The 27,463-nt window shown below is 33.2% G+C and overlaps 1 protein-coding gene across 1 annotated transcript in view; it reads left to right on the top strand.

Annotated features, from left to right (window-relative positions):
- LOC114333100 (synaptotagmin-12) overlaps window positions 1–27,463 on the top strand; it is a 175,515-nt gene that overhangs the window by 52,060 nt on the left and 95,992 nt on the right. Inside the window, exons 2-3 of the mRNA XM_028282931.2 lie at window positions 1,571–1,753; window positions 17,022–17,260. Of these exons, the coding sequence (XP_028138732.2) occupies window positions 1,571–1,753; window positions 17,022–17,260 (422 nt within the window). The remainder of the gene's footprint in view (window positions 1–1,570; window positions 1,754–17,021; window positions 17,261–27,463) is intronic.

The following is a 27,463-nucleotide window of genomic DNA, read 5'->3' as shown; positions in this document are numbered from 1 at the left end:
AATAACAACCGGTGACCGGTGCACCGGTGAGTGTTGCCAAACGGAGGAAAATTTCACTTTTTGCGGGAATTTTTAACATAAAAGGTGATAAAGGGAAAAGTTAACTCAAAAGGGAATTTTTGTTCCAGTCCAAATTATTCAATATTAAAAACAATCAAAATATTTGAAAATAATTAAACATATCTTCTCAGATTTTTTAAACAGAAGGGAATTTTTGTATAAAAGTGAGAATCTTTAAGGTTGGCGGAAGAAGCTTACTCGATGGTTGGCAACACCAAAGAATTTGGTTGTGGATTTTGGCATGCTTTGGTTCTGGAATGGCCCGTATCACAGCCTCCCGTATTGAATTGAATGTACCTAAATTAAAATTCCAACGATGTAAAAATACTCGTGATAAACTCGAAATGGTAAAATTATTTCAATTATGAACACGAATTTTTAATAATAAACGTTAATACAATTAATGTTTAAACTATTTTACCTTACAACAATTTTGAAATGAAATTCGTCCAATACTACCTACATACATAAATTTTTATTAATTATTCTAAAATATAACGAAGTTGATAATCTATAAGGCTAATATTATACTTCCGATGATACTATAAATAACAAGTATCATGATACTTCCTATACATACATATTATTTTTAGGATATTTTAACAGTATCTACTTATAAGTAGATGTTAAGATTGTACTTATACGTATGTGCTACGAATATTCGATAAAGGTATATTCTAAGAATAAACTTTTACGAATATTCCGAGTTACTTCGTACACGAATGTACTCAGTATATTCGGTACGAGAATATACTTTAAAGTATATGCAAAGAACATGAAATTTAGAATGTTTTTTAAGGTACATGCTATGCTTGTACTAAAAAGAATATACTCCGACGAATGTTGGTAGTATATGCTTAGAACATGATACGAACATCATTGTTATGTGGGTTACTGTAATCGAAGGTCGCCATAATCCATGATTTGCAAACAAAGTCATTTTTAACGATCGTTCGATACGCACAACAAGCCGCTGCGAACGTCGAATTAGTACTAACGAGTAGCGATACGTATGTAGTAAGGATCCCCTCTCGCAGAGTTCAAATTTCTAACTTCAAAAATATATGGCGGCGCTTGATGTACAACCTTGTAATCGTTACCGTATGGTAACGCTAGCTGTTGAAAGGTTAATTAGGTTTTACTTAATTTTAGGGCTTTTAGAACACTGATGATGGATTTCTTAATCCGAAAATATTTTGTCTTGTAACCCTTTTTAGGGTATTTTAAAATACACCTTTCAAAACAAATCTAGTATTTTTTTTAAATGTGTTACCCGGATAACGGTTAAACGTCATTCAATGTTTATAAATGTATATCGAGAAATATAAACCATACCGGATAGACTGCGTGCCTTGTCACTTACGGCTTTTATGAGATTAGATATAGTCGAAACAATACTGAAGGTAATATGTATAGTATGCAAAATTTAGTGCAATTAATTGCTTTAGAGTAATTGCCTTTTTTATATTTCACTCTTACATATGACTAAATCTTATCTTTTTTTTTTCAGATGGGCAACGTACAACTCGCTGTAGCTATCCTCTGCGTCATTGCTATCTTAATAATAGCTTTTTTTGTTTTTTTCCACTCCCTTGATTTCATTGGATGGATACAGGCCTGGATACAATCTAACAAAGAAGAGAAAGCTTCTTTGACACGATTGAAAGGGCACTACAACGCAAATGGATATTTGGTAATTTAATATTTTTTAATTTAGATTATTGTATTTCAACTATATGAACATATAGTCCGGTCTTCATAGATTTGACCTCTAAAATTCATACGAATAACATGTTTCCGAAAATATCAATTTTGAGACCCCAAGAAAGATACAAAAAAGTATGTAACTCATAAGCCCTGGCTTTTCCATATACCACCATGTAGGGGGAAAAGCAAAAACTTAGGTTTACCAAGAATCTGTACGCCGTAGCAAAAATGTTTTAAAAAAGAACTGTAACTGAGATAATTTTGAACAAAATGTTAATAGTCCTGTCGCCGTGGGGGGTACAACGGCCTCCTTTATTCAAATGGACTTACCCAAGTTTGTTTTATGTATTCACCCGCAGAAGTATATTTTAGAATTAAGCAAAAAGGCTGTTTTTCAGACTTAAAAGAAATTAGAGCAGGTGTTCCACAAGGCAGTGTGTTGGGTCCGGTCCTATACCTACTATACACGTGTGATATACCTACACTGGAAGATAACACTGTTGCCACCTTTGCTAATGATACAGCTATTCAAGTAGTAGTCACGACCAGTGAAGAGGCGATCAACAAGGTCCAAATAGCAGTTAACCAAATCCATAAATGGACACAAGAATGGAGAATCAGGCTAAATGAAACTAAATCTGTCCATGTTAATTTCACCAACAAAAAAATACAATATATACCTACCAGTTATAATCAACAATATCCAAGTACCATATGCAGATACTGCTAAGTATTTGGGTATAACATTAGATGCAAAATTACGCTGGAAGGTGCACGTTAAGAAAAAAATGGAAGAACTAAATATAAGATATAAAAAAATGTATTGGCTAATTAAAAGAAACTCCACATTGTCGATGCATAATAAGTTATTACTCTACAGACAATATTGAGACCTGTATGGACTTATGGATGCCCACTATGGGGGTGTACTAGACCAAGTAATATAACAATAATAAAAAGATCCCAGAACAAAATACTAAGAAATATTTTAGATGCTTCTTGGTATGTGACAAACAGTGATCTCCATAAGGACCTAGGAATGGAAACTGTGGATATAATCATCAAGAAGATGGCAGGAAGTCACGAGCAAAGACTTAATAAGCACGAGAAAATTAAGGCAATCCAGCTCCTCGATACCACATGGCAAACTAGAAGATTGACGAGGACAAAGCCTTTTGAACTAGTTTGAGTGATAGGTGATGGTGAAAAGCAGAGCATAGTGCTTGTGCGCGTGTGTATGTTAGAATAGTGCACTATCTTAGTGTTAGATTAGATAAAAGACGCTATGGGGTAAGCTCTTAATTTTAAAGAACAATAGTAATTTAGGTTAAATTAAAATTGCTCATTGGTCAATTATGACCAGATTGTAATAATCATCATCGTAGTGATGATTATGGAAAAAAAACTTTTTTTTTATTATTTTATCCGTGATCACGTTGAACAATAGAGGACTCAGTGAATCTGCCTATCTTATCCCATTGCCATTTTCAATTAGCTTTTCTTCTACTTTCTCTCGTATTGAGTTATTCTGGTAGGTATTTTCGGTCGGAGGTATTTGCGATTACTAGAGGAAACTCTCTTGCATACAATAAATGGATCACATCTTTTAATTTGACCCTGTTAAATACCGTATTAAGGTCCACGAAACATAAATATTCCTAAAACTTCCGGACCTAAAACTTTGTTGTTCTTCTGCACAGTTTTGTGGTATTCTTGTTTTATTATTTTTTGGATTAGTTTTAATAGTTGGTCAAATCTTGTCTTGTATACTTTAAGAGATCAGTCAATGTTCTGTCTTCTCGTGGTGATTTTCTATTTTTTAATTTTCTTAATGCTTCCTTTACCTATTTTTGATCAATGTTTTTTTCTTCGTCTGTCGTTACTTCAGTTATTGGTGGTTACTTATCATCATCTTTAGCAAATAGAGATTTTAAATGTGTTTCATTGTATTAGTTCGCTCATCTCTTTTATTTTTCTGATTAAAGTATTCGTTTCTGATTCGTTTATAGTGGTTGTAGGTCTGTTTTGTTTGTTTTGTTCTGTCTTATAAAAATCTTTTTTTCGCATTTTATTTTCACTTCCTCTTACCATGGAATTTTTTTGATATGTTGATATTCGTTAGTATTTGATGTGTTAGTATTGTTAATTCTATTCACTAATTCATATAGTTTATAATAAATATAATTTGTATTTCTTTGAAAATTTTAAAAATTGAATTTCAAACCTCTCTTATACTACATATTTTATTGTAGACATAAAGTAAAGCACACGGGAAATGAACTCTCCACCCTCATCTTTAGATCTATTTACAACGTAGATATAACATAATTTCTAAGAGCCAGACTCTACAGTCTACAGGAAAGTGAATGTAAAGAGAAATCCTTTGAAACAACTCACCTGCTAATTCTGTCAAATCAAGTACAGAACATGCAAGATATATTTCACCCTAAGCTATTTGGTTCGGCGAAAGTCAATGGAATTGTTAAACTTCCTATAGCGTATGAATGTTTTGGTATTTCTTGGAAGTAACTTTATGTGCGGCGGTTTTATAAAGTAAAAGGTTAAAAGCTTTTTAATGTTGTTAATGTTGCTTTATGTATTCTATGAAGATGCTTTTACCTAAATACACTTTATGTAATAGACAAGGCAAAAAAATATAAGGCAAATAATTAGCCCAACTTTAACTAAAAAGATTTAGAAAAAATGATTAAATTTTATGATAGAAAGTGGGAGGTGGAGGTAGACTGCGAGGCATAAGTTAGTTAGGGATGGAAAAAGTAGCACCGAACGGGTTTATTAAGTCTTTTTAGGATGCTTTAAAACTGTAGAATAAAACTAACATTAAAACCATTTGGTTTTTAAGTAAACTTTAAGGTTGCAATAAAACCGCTTTCAGCATAAAAGGGCCCACTCTGAAAGAGGTCAATAAAACCAAAAATAAAAACCTTCTTAAAACTTTGTTTTCTTAAGCAACTGGTTTTAAAGCAGCTGTGAAGGTGTTTTTAAAACCTTGTTAAAAGACACTTTAAATGCAGGCAGTTTTATAGTAAACTTAAAAAGGTTTCTTAAATGGAGACTCTTAACCCGGCACCTGCCACGTGGGGTGCTACTAGCACCCCATAACACATTTTTATCAAATATTTGGTATTTCAAGTTTGGTAACCGAGCTATTTATACGTCATAGTAGCTTTCTATAATATTATATAGCATAGATGTGTTAGTGTTTGAAGTAGTTATTTAGTGTCATTCTGAACTTGTAGCTCTAAAGTCGAATTGGGCCGTCATCGTCTGGCACTTAAAGTTTTAAATTTTTTTTTGTATTTTTGATAAACAGGTCAAATTTACATTTCTTATTCAAATAACTGATTTAAATTATTAATATAGACACTCTGTATTCACTAAATCTTAATTTTTTTAGATATTTTACTTGACTTCATTTATTATGCCTTGGTACTTGCTAATTTGCTAATAACACCTTTTTCATTTTGTTTTTTTAACTTTTATAACATATTAGTAGCTAATAAGTTAATAAATATGTTTTTTTATATTCTTGTGTTACTCAACACATTATTTTGTTTTTTAAACAAGTAGATCACAGAAAATGTTTAAGGGGTGCTGTGAGCACCCCACGTGGCAGTTGGCGCCTTGCAAAGCCACGTGGCAGGTGCCGGGTTAAAGACAATTTACCATAATAAATGATTCTTTAAACCCATATACTCTATATAGGCCAGCAAATTTTCACACGTGTTATGATAGGTATGTATTTGTAACCATAAAATATTAAAAAGCACTTGGTTATTTCGGACTGTCAAGGTAGAAAAACACTTGCGCACCCAACTTTATTGATAATATTAACAAAAATAGGTCTAAATAACTCACGCGCCCTAAAATTTCTGACTTTTGGCGATTAAAAAAATAAAAATAATAAAAAAATTTAAATCCGAAAAATATTAATTTGAAAGAAAAATAATTGTATCTACAATTTTAATGTTTTAATGTTAAAATAAATCGAATTTATGTCTTTAAGTCGCTTATTTATAATTTTTATATAAGCCTTATATTGTAATCTCTCATGGCTTTCAGCATCTCCAGAGAGCAATATGGCCGAAATCCAAATAAAACTATTTGGTCTCTCGACACGGAATTGTTAAGATCAAATGGTTTTATTTTATACCTTTCCAATAGCATATATCCTACATAAAAGCAAGTTTGCCTTGGAATTAAAACCGTTTAGTTTTAATGCTGCTGTCAATAATGCCACTCGGTTTTAATGTGAATCTAACCTAAAATCGAGGCGTCGTAGTGCTGTGTGTGTTGTATTTTTCTTTTAAAATGACCATTCCGTTTATATTTTAAGTACTTGCGACCTATTTCTTCCATACTAACTGTACTTCCACCTTTTAGAACACACTATACCACTGTTTCGCTCTAAAACAAATGGCCGACCATTTTGGACATGAAAGAAGGGGAGATGAGTTTAGTTTTATTATTTCTAACAAGAAACATAGTTTAGTCTTTACGATAACCAAATTGATTCAGTTAAGAGCGTTTGGTTTTAATATAGCCTACTAATTGCTTTTAAGAAAGCAACTTTAAAGAAAACTAAAAAAATAGTTTTAAGGCATATGTTTTACTGACATAATAGTCTTGAGATCAGGTAGTTTTAATAATAGGTTTGATTAGTCCTATTAGGAAAATCTTTAAAACTGCAATAAAACTAAAAGGTAACAAACTAGAATCTAATAAAACCAAACAGTCCGGAAGTTCTTCATAAAACTGATTAGTTTTAAAGTGAACTGAGAATAAACCATTTTAAAACTACAATAAGACAAATTATCTATTAAGATTAATTAGTTTTATTTGATACTCTTATTAGATACTTTAAAACTAGTGACAAATGCTTAACAGTTTTAAAGTTCTGGTAGTATATCTACAAGGTAACTTTAAAACCATTATCTTTTTATTTACCACAATAAAACCTTTATAAACCTTAAATAAAACCAAAATGTTTTTATTGTGCTACTTGGGTTATAACCTAAAACCGGCTTTTTTACTTCGCAATAACCGATTTTGCCGGTTGTTTTTTTGTCACGGTTATAACCGGTTTTTTCTTTTTAATGTATTAACCGGTGAAAAACCGGATAAGTTACCTTAGATAATAAAACCTTAATAGTTACCGGATAATAAAAAAATAATGAATTCCGAGAAATAAAACTGTTTGTTTAAATTCATCAATAATTCTTGATTTACTAACGAAAGTTTTACTTTTAATATTAACAATATCAAAAACAAAACTTTATCAGGTAACTAATCTTCTGGTTACACCATTCGTGGCTTCTAAAATTTGCCAACGAATTTGCTAAAAGCCAACGAATCGCCGGAGCACAGAAGGTCGAGGGAGAGCTATCAAGTTGCATCTCACTACTCGCCTGTCCAGTACGGTAAAATTCCAACAAAGATTAGTTCCCAATACTCAGAATAGGAGTAGAACTAATAAAAATAATAAATAATCATTTCGCTGTGAACCGAAACAAGAGCAGTTTTATTTAGTTGGATCGAAGAGTGCCAAAAAGGCTCTAATTACGTAGTTTCAACTCCTGTTAGAGTCTTTTCAGAGAGCCCATATTTGATTCTCTCTGAACCTCTAAAATTCTGGCCGTCTGCCTCGATCCACGAACAAAAGATTACCATGACATGTATGCTATGTTGTAGTCTTATATTTTGTGAACCTTTTATTTTTTTTAATTTCTCTGATATCTTTAAAAACAAAGAGGGCGGTTTTACTTTTTAATAATATTATGTGTTTTAACTGACGACTGCGATATGTAAGAATGCCATGTCTTATCATACCACTAAGATGAAATTATTTGCTATATATAGTGAGAAAGGAAACGAGTGTTTCCTTCCTCAAAGTTTCAAAGAAAAAGTATATGTGTAATGTACCCCTCGATATTTAAAGAGCCTCCACGTAGACACCAAATTCGTATTATTTCAGGAAAATTCCACCCCAAAACATCACAAAGAGCCTTCATTAAACAATCTCGTCTCTCTTACGTTGCGCTGTGCCGTGCATACCGCTTACCTGGTCGACAAATAACTCTTATAAAGTCCGTCCGCTATAACTTTTCCCATGCGGTATGATTCATTTTCAATCAAATTAAGTCAAAACATAAATTGAAACGAACGTCGATGTGTATATATACATTTTGTATACTGTATACTATATACTACACACATCGGCGAACGTTTAACTTTCTGTTTTGACTTAATTTGATTGAAAATTAATCGTACCACATGGGAAAAGTTATAGCGAACGGACTATAGGTGTAGATAAGAACTGTTTACGTTATGTGCCTTTCTGTTTTTAAAGAGTTGTTATATTTACTGTTTTACTGTTACTGTTTACTGTTTTACTGTTATTTTTATTGTTTATTTAGTTTTGTTTCACTTAAAACACATGTTAGGGAGTAAAACCACATATTTTCTTTGTTTATAAAGATATCAGAGATATTCAAAAAACATAATGTTCACAAAACATAAGACTACAATATGGTTACGATCTGTACTCAGATTTGTACCTCGTCCTCTCTGCAGGGTGTTTGAGACCTAACACAAGAAAAGCATTTCTTTTCTTCCATCCGGTATAAGTACAAAAAAGAAGTTTGAGTAAATATTTCCACAACTATGTAAATACTAAAGAAATATCTAAAATAATAAAAAAAATTAGAGAAATCCGTTAATCCTTTCACGAAAAAGTCAACTATGAAAATGAGCATACATTTTCTATATCCTTAACTTATGCCTCGCAGTGTATAATATACAATAGAAAAATAAATCAAATAGCTGAAAAGTTCCAGTTTTTTAATTTTTGTCTTTTAATACAATCCGTATGGCTCCTTTTGTTCTTTAAAGTTCATACATCATTTTAAGTATATCCTCATTTTGGGGGCTGTTCTTCCTCAGTGACCTTTTTGTTAATTTTTTCTTTTTAAAAATCTCTTCATTCTCACTTAGTCCTCTATTTGTCTTTCTGCAATTCCCTTCACCACCACTGTCGTATTCCGATCTAACTGCATCTTTCTTCTTATATGCTCCACCTCTGTGCATTTTGTACCTTTAAATTTTATACAGCACTGCGAATATCTCAGAATAATGGACCTTTTCTTTTTAGTGACAACTAATTATCGCTCTGATCACCCATCCAGTATAAAACTTCACTAACCAAATCAACTTCTCAGAGGCTTTGATCTTTACCTGTCCGGTGATTGAAAATAATAATTCAATCCAAAACAGATACCCAATTTTTTAACTGGCTCCCAAAAATCCTTTCATATTTACTTACTCCGTGGTGTTACAACCCTTCGTGGGTTCTAGCCGACTCGACAACATGCCTCCACTGTTTTCTGTCTTGAGCAACCTCCATTCAATTCTCCACGCCCATAGTGTTTAGGTCTCCTGCTATATTATCTCGCCACCAGAGTCGAAGGCGTCCGCGTAGTCTCCTTCCAGTTGGAACTACTTCCTCCCACACCAGTCTTATTGTTCTTTGGTCAGAATGTCTTCTGAGGTGTCCTGCCCATTGGAGTCTTCTGAACTTTATTTCTTTTATGATGTTGGCGTCTGGGTAAAGTTATTCGAGCTGTTTGTTAGTTCTTATCCTATATTATCATGATGCTTCATTCAGCACAGGGCCAAATATCTTCCTTAGGACTTTTCTTTCCCAAATACGTAGTCTCTCTTCGTTTGCCTTTGTTATCGTCCACTTTTCGCTTCCGTACATCACAACGGGGCGTATGATTGGTTTATAGACTTGTATCTTCGTACGTCTTGTTAGTTGTTTCGATTTTATAAGGATTTGGAGGGCAAATAGACATCTGTTGCCGGCCTGTATCTTGTTGTTAATTTCTTGTGATCCGCTATTGTCTTCAGTTATTGTTGTTCCAAGATACTTGAATTCTCTAACGCGCTCAAAGTTAAAGTCATCGATCTTGATGTTCTGACCGATTCTGTCTCTGCTTTGGTTATTGCGGCTCATATACATATATTTCGTCTTGTTTTCGTTGATTTGGAGCCACATCTTTTCTGCTTCCTTCTCGAACCTCACGAAAGTTTCCTTCATCCTTAATCGTGTGTTTCCTATTAGATCGATACCAAAAAATCATTGTTAACTATATTTTCTACAACTATAAAAGTCACCGTTCTTGTGTAATATTCAGATTTAAAATATTTAAATCTTAGTGTATCAGTTATAGATTTAGGGTGGAGCGCAAATTTATTTTTTCGAATTTTATTTTTGCGGGGTGCGGAATTGATGCGTCTGCCATTTTCGAATGAAAAACTTAAATGACATTTTTTCGTATTTTCAGTCTAAAAAGTGCCCCACTGCGATTGAAATTTTAGAATCTCTTAAATTTTTTTTTAATTTGATAGAGTCAACGATGATGTTTTTTATTCATTTATTAGAGCTATTAGAACTATAATATGAGTAAAAAAGAATAAATAGTAAATATAAAATAAAAAATATATATACTTACAAATTGAAGAATAACATTAAAATCGCTATGAACTATAGTCTCTCTTAGTATCAAACTTAGGCATCAAAAGGCATGATTTGAGCTTATTCTTAATGAATCCGTCTCCTCTCCTCTGTGACCCACAGACGGCAGCACTTGCTTCTGAAACTAATTTGACACACCTTTCAGTGGATTGTGTGTGACACGGAATTTTTCTGATATTTCTCAGGATTTCATTTTCCACAAGCTGTGGCTCTATGATTGCCTGAGATATTATTTCGGTATTAATACTCTTCGTAAGTGGAGGTTCTGTCTTGGTTTTCCAATCTATCAGATCGATATAATCATCAGCATCCATATTTGAGGTAGGTACCTGGAAAATACGGAAGACTCCGATCTCTGATGTCTCTCTGATCTTCAATATTCGGCGGAGTGCAAGTTCTCTGACGTACTGTCTGTTGCCGGCTAACATTCTTAGTAGTATATTCTCTGAATGGCCAAAGAATGCATTTCTTTGTATAACTGGGTCAATAACATCCTTCAAATGGTTTGGCAAACAGCGTGACAATTTTATTGTATCATGTAAATGTTTGGCACCAAAAATACAAATTGGCTCAGTCTTGATCTTGAACCACATAGGAGCATACACCGTTAAAATAAATGTGCTTAATATGATTAGGTTTTCTGACGGACTTTGACTTGAGACGTATAATCTCAAAATCCGGTTTGCCATTGTCAACCATCTAGAGTGAACTAGTTTACCAGGATTTCTTTTCGCAAAACTTGCATCACAATGTCCACTATTGATATACTGACATATTTGCAGTAGATATAGTTGATCGGTGCTTAACTCTTGTGTCGATTTGGTAATATCGGGCAACGCACATTGAATTGCATCGAACGGAACAACTGGTAATACTTCACAGTTAGTAACAGCCTTGCCAATGGCACCTATGAAACCTTTTGGTCCACTTGTTGTGCCATCTAGATGTTGAAAAAGATGACGCAACGTCAGTTCATTAGCGTGAAATTGGCATATGAGCCATTGGAGTGGACGTTGAAACTTGATTTCTAATAAACGAATAACGCCACGTTTGATTCCTGTGTTAACAGCAGTCCCATCACAACCAATAGCCATTATTTGATTTGCATCGATAGACTTGGAGGAAAGGAATGTCAGAATAGAGTTACAAATCGTTTTGGCGTCACCAGTTTTCAAAGAAATATGGCCTAGGTATTCAGAGTCCGGTTCTTTCAATATGGTAATATGCTCCTCCTGAGTCACTCTTCTACGACCATCTTCGTGTATTAACGTTTTATCCTTTCTACCATCGTAAAATAATCCGATAGTGTCAGTATCAAAAATTGTAGGTTCATCTGAGATAGTAGCCCTAGCTTTAGAACGAGCTCTTCGAACTCTGCTTCGGTCTATAACCCGTGATGAATCGCTCTCTGTAATAAGACCAATGTCTTGGAAAGCTGCAGAAATGATTACAGCACCAGCACGATTTGAAACCCCATAACGATCTAATGTTCTGGCAACAACCGGAAATGTGACATCAGTCATTGTGAGTGAAGTAGTGAAAATAAGAGATTGCGATTGGAAGTCCTCAATTTCATCACTTTTCTTTAATGTATCTGTCTGCTGAACATTCGATCGTGCCTTTAAAGTTGTAGGTGATTTAGAAGTACTAGGAATAGATTCCACCTCTATTTGCAAGGCTCTTTGTTCTTCACGTTGCTTTTGTTGGTGTAATCTATGTAAATTCATCTCATTTTTTTTGGTCGTTTCACGATATAAACTACCAATCATCATTTTACGGTCAGTTCGTTGGTCGATTAAGAAATTTCGTTCTGGTAGTGGAATTTTTCGGTTTCTAGGACAGTTGCAATCTGTGAACTCTAAAAATTTGCAAGTAGCAATATCAAATAATTTCTTGCTATCCTCACCAAACTTGAACAGCTTCGCTTTGTAACCGTCTTCGTCCTTCCTGCCTTTATAAGGTTTCAATAATGTTTTATACTTATCGTGGTAAACTATAATTCTATATAATATTGTTTTGTGTTCTACGATTGGTATTGAAGCTTTGCGTCACATCTCCTCTACTCTTTCCGTCACAATTTCACTGGTTTTCCGCACACAGTTTTTATACTGTCTTTTATAGCTTTGAGATAACAATATAAACAACTTCATTATATCTTTAAACGTAGGTAACACATTTTTAGGGAGCTCACTGCCAGAACCAAATATTGGACAAGATACTTCACTCCGGAGTAATGCCATAGTTGTTTATAACAACAGTAAACGAATTCACACAAAATTTGTCACAATACTAAACTTTGACGATTAAGCTTTGAAGCTAAAGAAAACGGTACTAAACCAACCGATTATCGAAACAGTACTGAATAGATAGTGAATAATTAATACCTACTTAGAATTGAACTGTAATGGGAGAGTGAAGGTCCACTCGTGTGACAGGTTATAACTGTTTCTTTGCACCGTTAGGTCGAGGATTGGCCTGCAAATTCAAAATAGACCAATTTCAGTAGCGCCGGGGTAGTTATTCTAATAGAAATAGAAAGAAGTGTTATTGAAGTTTTCGGTTCGTATCCTAAAAGCGCATTGATACCGCATCCCGCGTATGTAAAAAGGCAAAAAAAAATTTTTTTATAATTTCAAAATTAAAATCACGTTGGGGCAGTTTTTAGAGTGAAAATATAAAAAAATGACAATTAACTTTTCGAATCCTTTCCCACAGTAGCATCGATCCCGCAGCCCGCGTTTGTGAAAATTGTTATTTCATTATTCCCCATATAACAGCGCTCCACCCTTATAGATATCTTGGCGTCCTTCTTTTGGCATCAAATCACTATATGGGTATTTGCATGTCTGGCTATGTCCTTCCATTCAGATTTCTTCTTGCCCTTCTCCATTATCTTATATTCATGGTTTTCAGGTTGTCTTCCACGTCACACAACCATCTCGTTCTGAGCCTTCATTTTTCCCACTTCCTATCGGCATCCGTTATAATATTTTCTTAGCCTAAGCCACACAAGTGACAATTACAGCGCTGTAAGAGCAGTAAAATGAAGCTCGAAAAATGGGTCCTATCGTATGTTGCTATGTTGCTGCGCGATATTTTATACTCTATTCCACGAATATACCTGCGACTGTTTTGGATTATCGCGACAACGAATATTTTAGTGTGCAACATAAGACGTACGAAAGTAAATTGCTCTAACAATTGTTCCAATAAACTACAACGTAATTTGCAATTTACTTTCGTTCTTCTTATTTTGCACAGTAAAATATTCGTTGTCGAGATAATCCAAAACAGTCGTATATTCGTGGAATATGGTATAAAGCTCAGTCTGACCACAGTATAAAGAGCACACAGTAGAACTACTCTCCGAAAATTTGGAAGAAAATCTGTAGTCGCGCATGGCGACCACGCAGTGTTCTTAGTCGCTTTTGCCCCACTCTCGCATTGCTAGTTACATAGAAACGTACGGATTTTAACAGGGAAAACCCGCATCCACCACTGGTGAATTACCAATTGCGTAATGCCGGTATTACTTCTTGAGATCAAAGCGCCGACAGAGGAGTGGTTTTACTGTGGAACCTCTATATACTGTTGTCTGGCCATCCACTACACTCACCGTGGGACCCTTTTTTCGCTTCATTTTACTGCTCTTACAGCGCTGTAAATTGTCGCTCGTCTGGCCGTAGTTGTTTTTGCATCTTCTTGACTCTGGACACTGGACATGTCCCAACCATGACAGTTTTTGGCTTTACACAAACCTTATAATAGATATCATACCCCTCATTCAATTCGCTAACCTCGTCGTTTCTCCTGTGTATCAATTATTACTATATTAGTTCAATAATTACCACAACATATTTTATTGAACTATATTTCTTTATGAAAGTCCATATTCCTTTAGCAGATCGTGAAAAAGAAATTCAAATGAGCTTGTAATTGAAAATTATTTTCATTCAGTTACGCAGAAGTGTTATGGTTAAAAAAATATGTAAGGAGAAAATAATTTCATCGGTCATTGTATGTAGGGGAGTATACACACACCCAAACTTATATGGAATCATCTGATATTTCTTACTATTTCGTGCGAATTTAGAAAAACGAACACATGAAGTCAAACAATATTTATTTTAAAGCGATTTAATAACAAATGCATAACAATTAAATAAACAATAAAGTATTTAACAAACAAATTGAAAATAGTTGTTTTAAAGTCAATAGCATACAAAATTTCAATGTAAAACGAATAATGTTTAAATTGTTTTTTTTTTGTATTTTTTGGTAGTCAGTATCACATCTAGTCCTTATGCAAGCTTTAGTTTGCGTGGGCACGCTCCTAATCAAATTATCAACATTTTGTTGTGGTAGGTTGCTCCATCCTTTAAGAGCAGCTTGTACTAGCCATGCGGTGTTTTGTGGATTATCCCGGCGAGCACTAGTTTTTCTTTTCAGCATATCCCACAAACACTCTATAGGGTTAAGCTCGGGTGAGCAAGCAGGCCACTCGAAACAAGGGATACCTTCTGCTTCAATGATGCCTGTAGTCACTCTAATGGTATGTAAAGGTCCAATATCATGCAATAAAATTAAATTTTCTCCTGTTGCACCTCTCCAGAGCCTGACTACAGGTTATCAACATAATTGTGAGCAATTAAAGTTGATTGGATGAAAATTAAAGGAGTTTTATTACGGATTACAATTCCTCTCCAGAACATTACACTTTCCCTTGTGTATTTCTGAACAGATCTGACAGTTTTCGTTCTTGCTTGTCTTCCTCGACCTCTAAGTACACGATTTCGTGGGTCATCTGATTTTACACAAATCCTGACTTTTTTTGAAAATAGCACATTTTGTCAATTCCCAATGTTCCAGTTCTGGTGGTGAAGACACCAATTTAGGCGATCAATGTTGTGCTGCCTGGATATTTCGGAAACCCATAACTGTCTCCTGCTGTAGGTATACTTCTTGGTAAGAACTCTTCTTTTTATCGTTTCAACTGAAACAGTTACACCTGTAGCTTCCAAAAGCTGTCTTTGGAGCTGCAGATGAGAAATGGTTGGGTTTCTTCCAGCTTATTGGGCAATTAAACGATCGTGGAGAGCCGTTATTACTTTTGGCGACTTTCCTTTGCTTTATTTTTGAGCTTTCCTAGTTCCTGTTACCTAGCATAGATTTTGGACAGGACGCCCTGTAGTAAGCCTAGCTCTACAGCTATGTCCCTCTGAGAACATTACATTCTCCACAAGACCAATAATCTTTCCTCGTTGTAAGTTCTATAACCCCGCATGAGGCATATTTTCGTTTTTGTACGCAAAAGTTAGTTTATTTATTTTCGTTCAATTTGCAACATAAGCAAATAACCTATACCGTACCGAGCTGTACTATCCGATTGTCTTATTATATGTATTCTTGTTCTCATGATCATTTTTCAGTGCGTCATTAATTATGACGTCACATACTGTATTGGGTGTGTCGAGACTTATTTCATGTAATTATTGACGAATCTGACAGATGCCAGAATCGTACTTCGCCAGAGGTGAAAAGCTTGTGGAATTAAACTAATTAGTAATTTAGTAGATTTGATTTTTACACAATATGTTAACATGTAGGTATTTTTTATAAAGGGGAATAAAATTAAAAAGTAAACAATATTGTTAATTAAATTTATAAATATGGAAACATTAAAAAATGACACAAAACTATCCATAAATTGTGTTATTATCTTCTTCTCTAGGTGCTGTCTCCGCTTCAAAAGTTGGCAATCATCAGAGAGATCTTTATTTCTGAAACCGTGGCTCTAAATAATTCATTGTTATTACATCCAAACCAGTTCCTAAGGTTCTTCAGCCATGAGTTACGTCTCCTTACTATGGATCTTTTTTTTGCATAATGACCTGGAGTATTAGATATACATCTCTCATTACATGTCCCATATATCTCAGTTTTCTTCTTATTTGTTAGTTCTTCTCGTTCCCTATGCGTAAGTCTCATTACCTCCACGTTGGCTGTTCTGTCTACTCATGAGATTTTTAGCACTCTTCGGTACATCTCGAATGTCTCTAGTCTCCTCACGCCAATGACTAACTTTTAACGAACTAAATTCTAAACCAAAACACAAAATAATGCACAAAAACGTTGTGAAACACAAGGGAAGTCGAATTCGAATTTCAAAATGACAGGTACACAAAATACTGACCTGAATAATAACCGTCACATGACTCTTTGACACTTCTAAAAAATGGCCAAAATGGACGAAGTTTTCGTCAAATGTTCGTAATACGAGTAATTGATTGGCTAGAAAAAACGCGCATTCTAAATATCAACGAATCAAACGTAGGTTAGGAATAGACATCTTATGTATATAACCATTGTAATGCTGCATTATTTTTGTGTTTAATCACGGAGCTACCGCTTTTTCCGTCTTATCTAACTTAATGCATTAGAGAGAAATCGAAAAACTGTGACGCACTGAAAAATGATCATGAGAACAAGAATATTTGTTTATTTTTAATAAAAACCTTTATTCTTAGCAAAAATAACAAGTTATTTCAAAAGAAATGAATATTATGAATATTACTTTGAAATACATGGTGATTCCATATAAGTTTGGGTGTGTGTACATTGTATTGTATACCGTACCTACCTTATTACATTTTCTAAATGAAACCAAAGTTAAAGCGTTATTATTTATTCATTTCAGGTTCATTCTGACTCGGATATCCAACTAAATTGCAGCACAGGCAGTTTCAAGAGATTTGATTCAGTAGACAGAGATTTTAGGATTAGTCTCGCCACCACTAGCCTTACGGATGAGTGGAACTCCCCTCCCGTTGACAGTTCCGTTCCTCCGCACCTTAGGCCTGCACCAGTGCCTACCTATGATTCGTTGAATGCATCTACGGGGGCTGAAGACCAAGTCGCGAAAATTAAACATACAGGGTAAGTGTCAAATATTTATTGATTTATTTTGATCTATTTCCATATACAATAGTTGAGTTTATTCTGAATGAACGATTCTATAAATAATAATTGTAGGGGAGCTCAAGTGGGGATTTTGCGAGTTACTCGAGCGCAAAAGCCCCGGGGGAGAAAAATCACATGGGGAGAAACCTTGTACCCTGTAGATGTACCCCTACCATATTATATACGAACTCTTAACACAAGGGCGTGCGCTGGGAGCACTGAGTAAAAAATATATCCTTAGAAAAACTCGAAAATGTCAGATTAAGACAAGGTAAGTTAAGTACAGAGAGAGAACAGTGTATATTTCAAAAATCTAACGATTTGAGCGGGAATTAAGGAAATGGGTGAGTCACAAAGTTTCGCAAATAAGCGAATATTTCGCGAAATGAACATCAGATCGAAAAACTGAAAAATATGTGTGTTTAATATTTTTCAAAAATCTATCGAATGATACAAACGCGACCCCTCACGGAGGGGTATGGGGGTAATTATAAAATTTTAAATAGAAACCCCGCGATATTTCGCGAGATGAACATCAGATGGAAAAACTGAAAAATTATTTTTTAATATTTCTCAAAAACCTATCGAATGATACCAAATACGACCCCCACGGAGGGGGTGGGGGTTACTTTAAAATCTTACCTAGGAGTCCCTATTTTTATTGCAGATTTGGATACCTTACATAAAAATAAGCAGTTTTTATTGGAGATATTTTTTCGAATTACAGATAGATGGCGCTATAATAGGAAATAACGATTTTTGGAAATGGAAAACTAAATTAAAAAATGGAAAATCCCCACTAAAATGGAAAACTTAACTTTTTTGGTTTTCGAACCTAATGTTTACAACCCAACAGGTTCCCATGACGCTTTAGTAACTGAAAATTTATCATCCAAGGCTCTCCTTCTACTATAATAATCAATACGTTTTAATGTATGAATAGGAACCTCTAAATGTTTTATTTTCTTACGAATTGCGCTAATAACTGGGCGTTTGCAACAGGACTGCATACGCGTATAACAGTGTATACCTTACATGACCTTACATACCTTATATTATGCCCTTTATGCATCAGACACTACTTGCCGATACCTTTCAAACTCATGTTTAGTGAACCTAATCGTTACACCGTTTGGAAGGTATCGAGCTCCAAAAGTATATTCCATTTATCCATAAGCGCCGAAATGTTCTAGTGGTTAAGACGCTTAACTTGATCGGGAAATCCGAGTTCATTTGTCAACCATTCCAATATTTTTTCAATATATTCTGAATAGAAAAAAACTAGTGTACATTCGATGGACACAAAGAATTATATTAAAAAATATATTGGGATGGCTGGGATATAAACTCGGATTGCCCTATCACAAGGTTAGTGTCATAACCACACTAGACTATTTGGGCGATAGGTAACCAGTTATAACGCTTTACGTGAAATCGAGAAACATTAAATTCAAGATCATACATTTAGTTTATAAAAAACTATTAAAAAACCCTTAAGAGCACACAGTAGCGATCAACAGGTAGCAACAAACGCGTTCCAAGATTGCGGCTGTAATTTTGAATATTTTGTCGAGATATTTGACACACATATTCGTAATATAATAAAGAATGGCGGTACAAAGCCCAATTTCAGAAATATGTTAGTATGCGGAAATTACTCTATAACTAAATAAAAAATTGCAAAAAGGAGCCTGTACCGCCATTAAGAAAGACAAAAAAATAAAACTTTCTTTAAATAACCTTTTTTATCCCGTGCCTAGATTTTGTGTTACATTGGAACTACTGAAAATCGATTTTTTATAACAAGAAATCGAACGTCACTGACTTGGCAACATTTCGCGCCTATGTGTATAAAATAGTTATTTATGAAACAGTTCGTGAAGTATGCTTTTTGCGAACGCACGCGATTTTTAGAGCACGAGCGACAACGGAGCGAGTGCTATACATCGCGTAAGTTCGCGCAAAAAGTACTTCACACACAGTTTCATACAATATTTTATCTACGATAAACAAATAAAAAAAACTGTAACTCTTCGTCACTGGAATTCATTTCTATTCTACAATTTTTAGAACTTTGACATTTAAAAATCCTAACTACTTTCAAACCACAAAACTGTCAAAAATTTTGTTGTAAGTCATTGCTCATATTGTTATCACCATGACAACGCCAAAGTTAAGGATATTTAATTATATGAAAGTGTACCAAAGAACCCATTGAAAGTGTGCGAAAAAATAAATCCCATTTAAAATACATTGTTACTTCACGCACACTTTAAACCCTTCACGCACTGCTATCTATAATGACAGTTTTCACAAACTAAAAACTTATAGAGTAAATAAAATAACATAGAGTAGATAAAATAATTTATCTACTCTATGTCATATTATGTATAAGTTTTTAGCTTGTGAAAACTGTCATTATAGATAGCAGTGCGTGAAAGGTTTAAAGTGTGCGTGAAGTAACAATGTATTTTAAATGAGACTTACTTTTTCGCACTGTTTGTGACACACTTTTATATAATCAAATATCTTTAACTTTCGCGTTTTCATGGTGATGACAAAAGTTTTGACAGTTTTGTGGTTTGAAATAAGTCAAAATTTTTAAATGTGAAAGTTCTAAAAATTGTAAAATAGAAATGAATTCCAGTGACGAAGAGTTACAGTTTTTTTATTTGTTTATGGTAGAGTAGATAAAATATTGTATGAAACTGTGCGTGAAGTACTTTTTGCGAACTTACGCGATGTATAGCACTCGCGCCGCTGTCGCTCGTGCTCTAAATATCGCGTGCGTCCTCAAAAAGCATACTTCACGAACTGTTTCATAAATAACTAGTTTTTGATAGTATAAACGTCACTGTCAGTGTCGAATTACCGACGCACTGTTGCCTCACTTTTGCAAGTTCGCAGAACTTTCGCAATCTTGGACCGCGTTTGTTGCTACCTGTTGATCGCTACTGTTTGCTCTTAATACAAGAATACAAAACCGCTAAACACGGTAAAAATTAGTGGCTCACACAATATGTCAGCTACAAAAGAGCTGATATGCATATTACGTGGTGCAAAGATTTATTTTTATTTTGATAGAATATAAAATTAAAGTTTTATTTTGAAAGATTTTTCAATGGCATATGCTAAATTTAAAGTAAAACGCGCCACAAAAAAGTACCTTTGATAAAGTCTGCATATTTTGTGGTGCGTTTTACTTCAAATTTAGCAAATGCCATGAAAAAATCTTTCAAAATAAAACTATAATAATTATGTTTATCTACTCTATGTCATATTATGTATAAGTTTTTAGTTTGTGAAAACTGACCTTATAGATAACAGTGCGTGAGGTGTTTAAAGTGTGCGTGAAGTAACAATGTATTTTAAATGGGACTTACTTTTTCGCACTGTTTTTGACACACTTTCATATAATCAAATATCCTTAACTTTCGCGTTGTCATGGTGATGACATAATGAGCAATAAATTACGACAAAAGTTTTGACAGTTTTGTGGTTTGAAAGAAGTTAGAATTTTGAAATGTCAAAGTTCGAATAATTGTAAAATAAAAATAAATTCCAGTCACGAAGAGTTACAGTTTTTTATTTGTTCATAATAGATAAAATATTGTATGAAACTGTGCGTGAAGTACTTTTTGCGAAGTTACGCGATGTATAGCACTCGCTCCATTGTCGCTCATGCTCTAAACATCGCGTGCGTTCGCAAAAAATATACTTCATGAACTGTTTCATAAATAACTATTTCCATCAATACATACTGAAACTACATTTTTTCGCCTTTGTAGCTGGAGTGTTGTGTGCGCCACTCATTTTTACCGCATTTAGTAGATTTTTATTCTTGTATATACCTATTTGTCGCAAGTTTTTTTTCTTTTATTTTAGTTATTACAAGTTTTATCATTTTTAATCTGACAAAGTTTCTTTTTGTCTTTTTTTACAATCTATAAACTTCGTTTAAATGTTTGTTTATTATTTCTGATATGGCTTTTATTAAGGATATTGTTTGGTGCATTATTAATAATCCCTTCTGGTTTTTATAAGTGAATCTATACAGGCTGTCCCGGACTAATTTATCCAGGCTATATCTCTTAAACGAATAGAGATTTTCGAATGGGACAAAAACTGATCTAGTTCCTTTGTAATACACTTTAATATGGCGTAGAGAAAATCATCCCCTAGATATTCATGCCTTAGTTACAACCCCTAACTTAAACTTTTTTAATAGCACCCTGTACATTTTTTTATAATTTTGGGTGTGGTCTTCTATCGTCTATTCAACAGATTTTTTAAAAATAAAATCGGTTTGTATCAAAAGTAATGAAGAAAATATCAGTTTATTTTTGTTAATTAATTATGTGTTCCAGACTAATTTATCCAGGCTATATCTCTTAAACGAATAGAGATTTTCTAATGGGACAAAAACTGATCTATTGCATTTGTAATACACTTTAATATGGCGTAGAAAAAATTCATCCCCAAAATATTCATCCCTTGGTTACGGGGTGCTATTAAAAAAAGGGATTCATATTTAGGGGATGATTTTTTTCTATGCCATATTAAAATGTATTACAAATAGAATAGATCAGTTTTTGTCCCATTCGAAAATCTCTATTCGTTTAAGAAATATAGCCTGGATAAATTAGTCTTGGACACATAATTAACAAAAATAAACTGATATTTTCTTGATTATTTACGAAAAAACTGTTGAATAGACGATAGAAGACCACATTCAAAACCATAAAAAATGTACAGGGTGCTATTAAAAAATTAAAGTTAGGGGTTGTAACTAAAGGATGAATATTTAGGGGATGATTTTTTCTACGCCATATTAAAGTGTATTACAAATGAAATAGATCAGTTTTTGTCCCATTCGAAAATCTCTATTCGTTTAAGAGATATAAGCTGGATAAATTAGTCTGGGACACCCTGTATATCTGTTTAACTTATCTTTCGTGTCAACGCTTGAAGAGAACACTTAATTTTTCACTTTATCACTTATTATTGTAATACAGTTTTGAAAATATTTGACCTTAAGAACAGGACGTCTTTTTCTTGGTGCGTATTTTATTAAGAAAACGTCTGCTATTGATCTGAGATATGTGAACTATATTCCAGTAATATTCAGAACATTTACAATGTGGTAGTATGCAAACAATCAGAACTGTTTGCGATTTGGGAATCTGCCAGACAATGTAAATCGATCTCAGCCTTTCGCGACTCAAATGTTTGGGACGAACTGAGAAACTCAGTTTCAAAGACAGTCTTACAAAAAAATTTTACTTTTGTTAGGATTATTTTCTGAAGGTTTTAATCTCGAAGTATAATATTTCAAGAACATTTTAAAAATACTCATATATTTCATTCATATCGGGCATTATGTTGACTCATTGTACATATTATTGTTTGTATATTTGTTTACAAGAATAAAAAACCGCTAAACGCCGTAAAAATAAGTGGCGCATACAATATTCCAGCTACAAAAGAGCTGATATGAGTATTACGTGGCACGAAAATGTATTTCCATTTTGATGGAAAATAAAATTCTAGCTTTATTTTGAAACATTTTTTCCATAATATTTGCTAAATTTGAAGTAAGACGCGCCACAAAAGAGTAACTTTGATACAGTTTCCATTTTGAGGCTCTTTTGTGGCGCGTTTTACTTTCGCGCATAATATCTTTCAACATAATATAACTAAAATTTTATTTTCCATCAAACTGAAAATACATTTTCGCTCCACGTAATGCTCATATCAGCTCTTTTGTAACTGGAATATTGTATGCGCCACTTATTTTTACGGCGTTTAGCGGTTTTTTATTGTTGTATCAGTAGTTTTTCAAGTTTTTTATAAATTAAATGTATGAAGTTGAATGTACGTAATGTTTCTCGATTACACGTTAAGCGTTATAAAACATTACTTTAGATAACTACCAACTCCATTACACGTTAGTAGTTATGACACCAGACTTGTAATAAAACAATATGAGTTCTTATCAGAGCCATCCTAATAATTATGGCCGGCAAATGAACTTGGATTGCACATAAATCTTAGCGTCGTAACCATTACAACTACATAAACCATTTTAGCGATAATGGTTTAATAGATTATACTTTTGGAGCTCGATTACTTCGGAACGGCTTCACCGATTTTGATCATTAAACATTAGTTTGAAACATATTGACAAGTAGTATCTGACGCATCCAAGGTCAAGTATGATAACTGAAGGTATTACAGGAATTATTGACCTTAAAAAACCGTTTTCCCCATAAGAAATAGATTTCATCATATTTATGAAGACTATAACTTAAAAATTCGAATTTTTCCACATATGAGATATACACCGTTAGATGCGTCTAGAGTCCTCCTACAAACGCTCAGTTATTGGCGTAATTCGCAGGTTGAAATTTTGAGTAATTGTCAAAAAACCAAAATTTTTAAAGTTTGTTTTTTCAGTTTTTTTGGCTATAATGATCCGTGTGTATGCTTGATCCTAACCGCTTAGGCACCATTTGAAAGCTTAACCCAACGCTATTGATTGGAAGTATTTGCGGCTTTCCTGTCTCTCCTTGAACCTAAGATATATACGCCCAAAAAATATGCCATTTTGTATCTATAGTATTTTTACTACAAAAGCGATATTACGTAGGTCAAAATTTTTGACGTAAGAAAACTGTCAAAACATTAGAATATGACTTTTCATTATTGCCATATTTATTATAAACATGGCAATAATGAAAAGTCACATTCTAATGTTTTGACAGTTCTCTTACGTCAAAAATTTTGACCTACGTAATATCGCTTTTGTAGTAAAAATACTATATCTAGCCCTATAGCTGGCTTATGGGTGGTCAGAAGTCACAAATTACACCGGTTCTGAATCGGCTTTGGCCCCCTCTTGAAAGACAGAAAAAAAATTCAGATCGGTGTAACTTTTCCACACACATACATACATACATACATACATACATACATACAGTCGGAAAAATGAAAGAATACCGATGAACGAACATATAAAACACGCTGTATTTTCCTGTCACTGTGTCACAACGAAAAGTTCTCAGCGCAAGTACATGTAATAATAATTATTACATGCACTTGCGCTGGCTATACCTGTAATAACAGTTAGTTTCCACGTTAACAACAACAAACAGAATAATTCAATTTAGAGGTTACGAATTGTCCGTTACGAATTTGTATAGTTACGAACTATCGCCGTTACGAAGTGTCGCCATTACGAACTGTCGCGTTACGAGATGTCATGGAACCACTTTGGAGACCTTGGTCAAGTTTTTTCTCCCAGTTCTTTATGGTATGTAATTAATATAAGTCTAAATAATAAATATAATGTTTACCTGAATAAATGAACTGATTAAATGAAATGTTTTGTCGTTTCCTATTGCAATAATTTCTTTATGCCCGCGCGGGCATAAAGTATATACCTACTCTGGGCTAATTAGCAAAATACAAGGAAAAGTTATTTACCAGCAATTTTGTTGCTGGAAGAGAATCTTATGATTGTATATAATAATAATATAGGTATGCAACGTCCGTAGATAGTGTGCTACTTTTTTTATAAACAAAATGGCGCCCGAACATAGTGTTTTTTTTTCAATTTTTGCTCTATAACTCCAAAGATTTTAACTTTACACCAAAGACACCCAAATAAAAATTCACCGAAATTAAATTCTTCATAGAGACGTGTTTTTTTCGATTTAGTTCGAGGAAAATTTTCCCCGGAAAATGCGGGTTTTTCCAACAAAATCTTTAATTTTCAACTAAAATTTTAGATAAGTAATTGTTTATCAATAATTAAATAACCTGGTAATATAAAATTTCTTTTCGTATAGATTATAATTCCAGAAGCCGATTAAAATTGAATGAACAGTTTAGCAACAATTGAATTGTTAATTAAAAATTTACGGTCACTATAATAACCACATTAATTATGATACCTAAGAATAACAATGATTTTTGTATAAAAATACACTGTACCTATCTAATGCACTTTACAGAATTGAAATTGGACTATATAAGCGGCCTCAGGAATATTTTAAAATTAGAAACAATTTTTTTGACTTATAAGCAGATAGAATATCTCGGGAAATATTAAATTAAATCATGAAAAAGATATTAAAAAAAAGTGGCAGGATGCTTCTTTAAAAAAAAACGTTTAATTGTACTGAGTAGTTCCTGAGATACAACCGGTCAAAGTTAACCGGCATTTACGGCAAAGATATAAATAATAGGATCATAATTTTCGAACCATCACCGTTTTCTTTTTATCCTCTTTCTCCACACCAATTTTCATATCTTTAAAATACTCATAACATATATATTATTATAATAAAAACTATCGATATTACGAGTGAAAATTGCCAAAAATAGCAAAATTCCAATCAAAAATTAGGTTGGAGAAAATGTAATCCCCAAGTTCAAAATCGGCATACGTTAAAAAAATGCATTTTCTCGGCTTCTCATGAAGCAATTTTATTCGTTCTTTTTGTTCCCAGGTAACTCGAGTAGAGCCATCTAACTAACGAATTATTAAATGTCAAACTTGCTTTTGTTTTGTAATAATAGATTAATTTATTTATAAGAAAAGTAGACTACATATTTTTTGCAGTTGTAGACTTTTTTTAGATAAACTTACTACAAGTGTACCTTTTAACGTTAAAAACACAAATATTCTCATTTGAAAGCTGTATAAATATTTAAACAATCTTTATATAAACAAATTAAAAATTTTTGAAATAATAAATAAATTAATTTATTATAACAAAACAAAAGCAACTTTGACATTTAATAATGCGTTTGTTAGATGGCTCTACTCGAGTTACTTGGGAACAAAAAAAGAATGAAGAAAATTGCTCCATAGGAAGCCGAGAAAATGCATTTTTTTAACGTATACTGATTTTGAACTTTAAGATTACATTTTTTCCAACCTAATTTTAGATTGGAATTTTGCTATTTTTGGCAATTTTCACTCGTAATATCGATAGTTTTTATTTTAGTAATATATGTTATGAAGATTTTAAAGATATGAAAATTGGTGAGGGGAAAGAGGACAAAAAGAAAAAGGTGATGGTTATAAAATTATGATCCTATTATTTATATCTTTGCCGTAAATGCCGCTCAACTTTGACCGGTTGTATCTGAGGAACAACTCATCAAAATTAAACGTTTTTCCTTTTAAAAGAAGCATCCTGCCACTTTTTTTCCAATACCGTTTTCACGATTTAATTTAATTTAATATTTCCCGAGATATTCTATTTGTTTATAAGCCAAAAAACTGTTTATAATTTTAAAATATCCTGAGGCCGCTTAAATAGTCCAATTTCAATTCTGTAAAGTGCATTAGATAGTACAGTGTAAAGTACAGTGTATTTTTATACAAAAATCATAGTTATTCTTAAGTATCATAATCATTGTGGTTATTATAGCAACCGTAAATTTTTAATTAACAATTTAATTGTTGCTAAACTGTTCATTCAATTTCAATCGGCTTCTGGAATTATAATCTATACGAAAAGGGATATTATATTAATTATTGATAAACAATTATTTTTCTAAAATTTTAGTTGAAAATTAAAGATTTGGTTGGAAAACCCGCATTTTCCGGGGAAAATTTTCGTCAAAGTAAATCGGAAAAAACACGTCTCTATGCAGAATTTAATTACCGTGAATTTTTATTTGGGTGTTTTTGGTGTAAAGTTAAAATCTTTGGAGTTATAGAGCAAAAATTGAAAAAGCACGATTTTCAAGCGCCATTTTATTTACAAAAAAAGTAGCACACTATATGCGCTTTGCATACCTATATTATTAATATATACAATCATAGGATTCGATTCCAACAATAAAATTGCTGGTAAATATCTTTTCCCAAAAATGGCCTATTTTCCGATAATCTGCCCAGACTAATACCATTATGTAGTTCGTAACTAAGTAATACATACACAATATTAAACCGGTATTACATAAATTCTATTTTTGGCTAGTAACATTTTGTGTTTCTTTTGTTGAAAAACGTTTTGTAAAAAATTATGATTAATTCGGAACATATTAGATAGAGCATAACACAAACTTTCGTTCAAATATCTATATTCCGTAATATACTTTTGAATTTTGTTCTTTTATAAGGTTTTCAAAATTATCCTTGTACATATTGACGAACACGTC

Source organism: Diabrotica virgifera, chromosome 1 (assembly GCF_917563875.1).
Source record: "Diabrotica virgifera virgifera chromosome 1, PGI_DIABVI_V3a".
Lineage (NCBI taxonomy): Eukaryota > Metazoa > Arthropoda > Insecta > Coleoptera > Chrysomelidae > Diabrotica > Diabrotica virgifera.
This window is presented reverse-complemented; position numbering and strand designations above follow the sequence as displayed.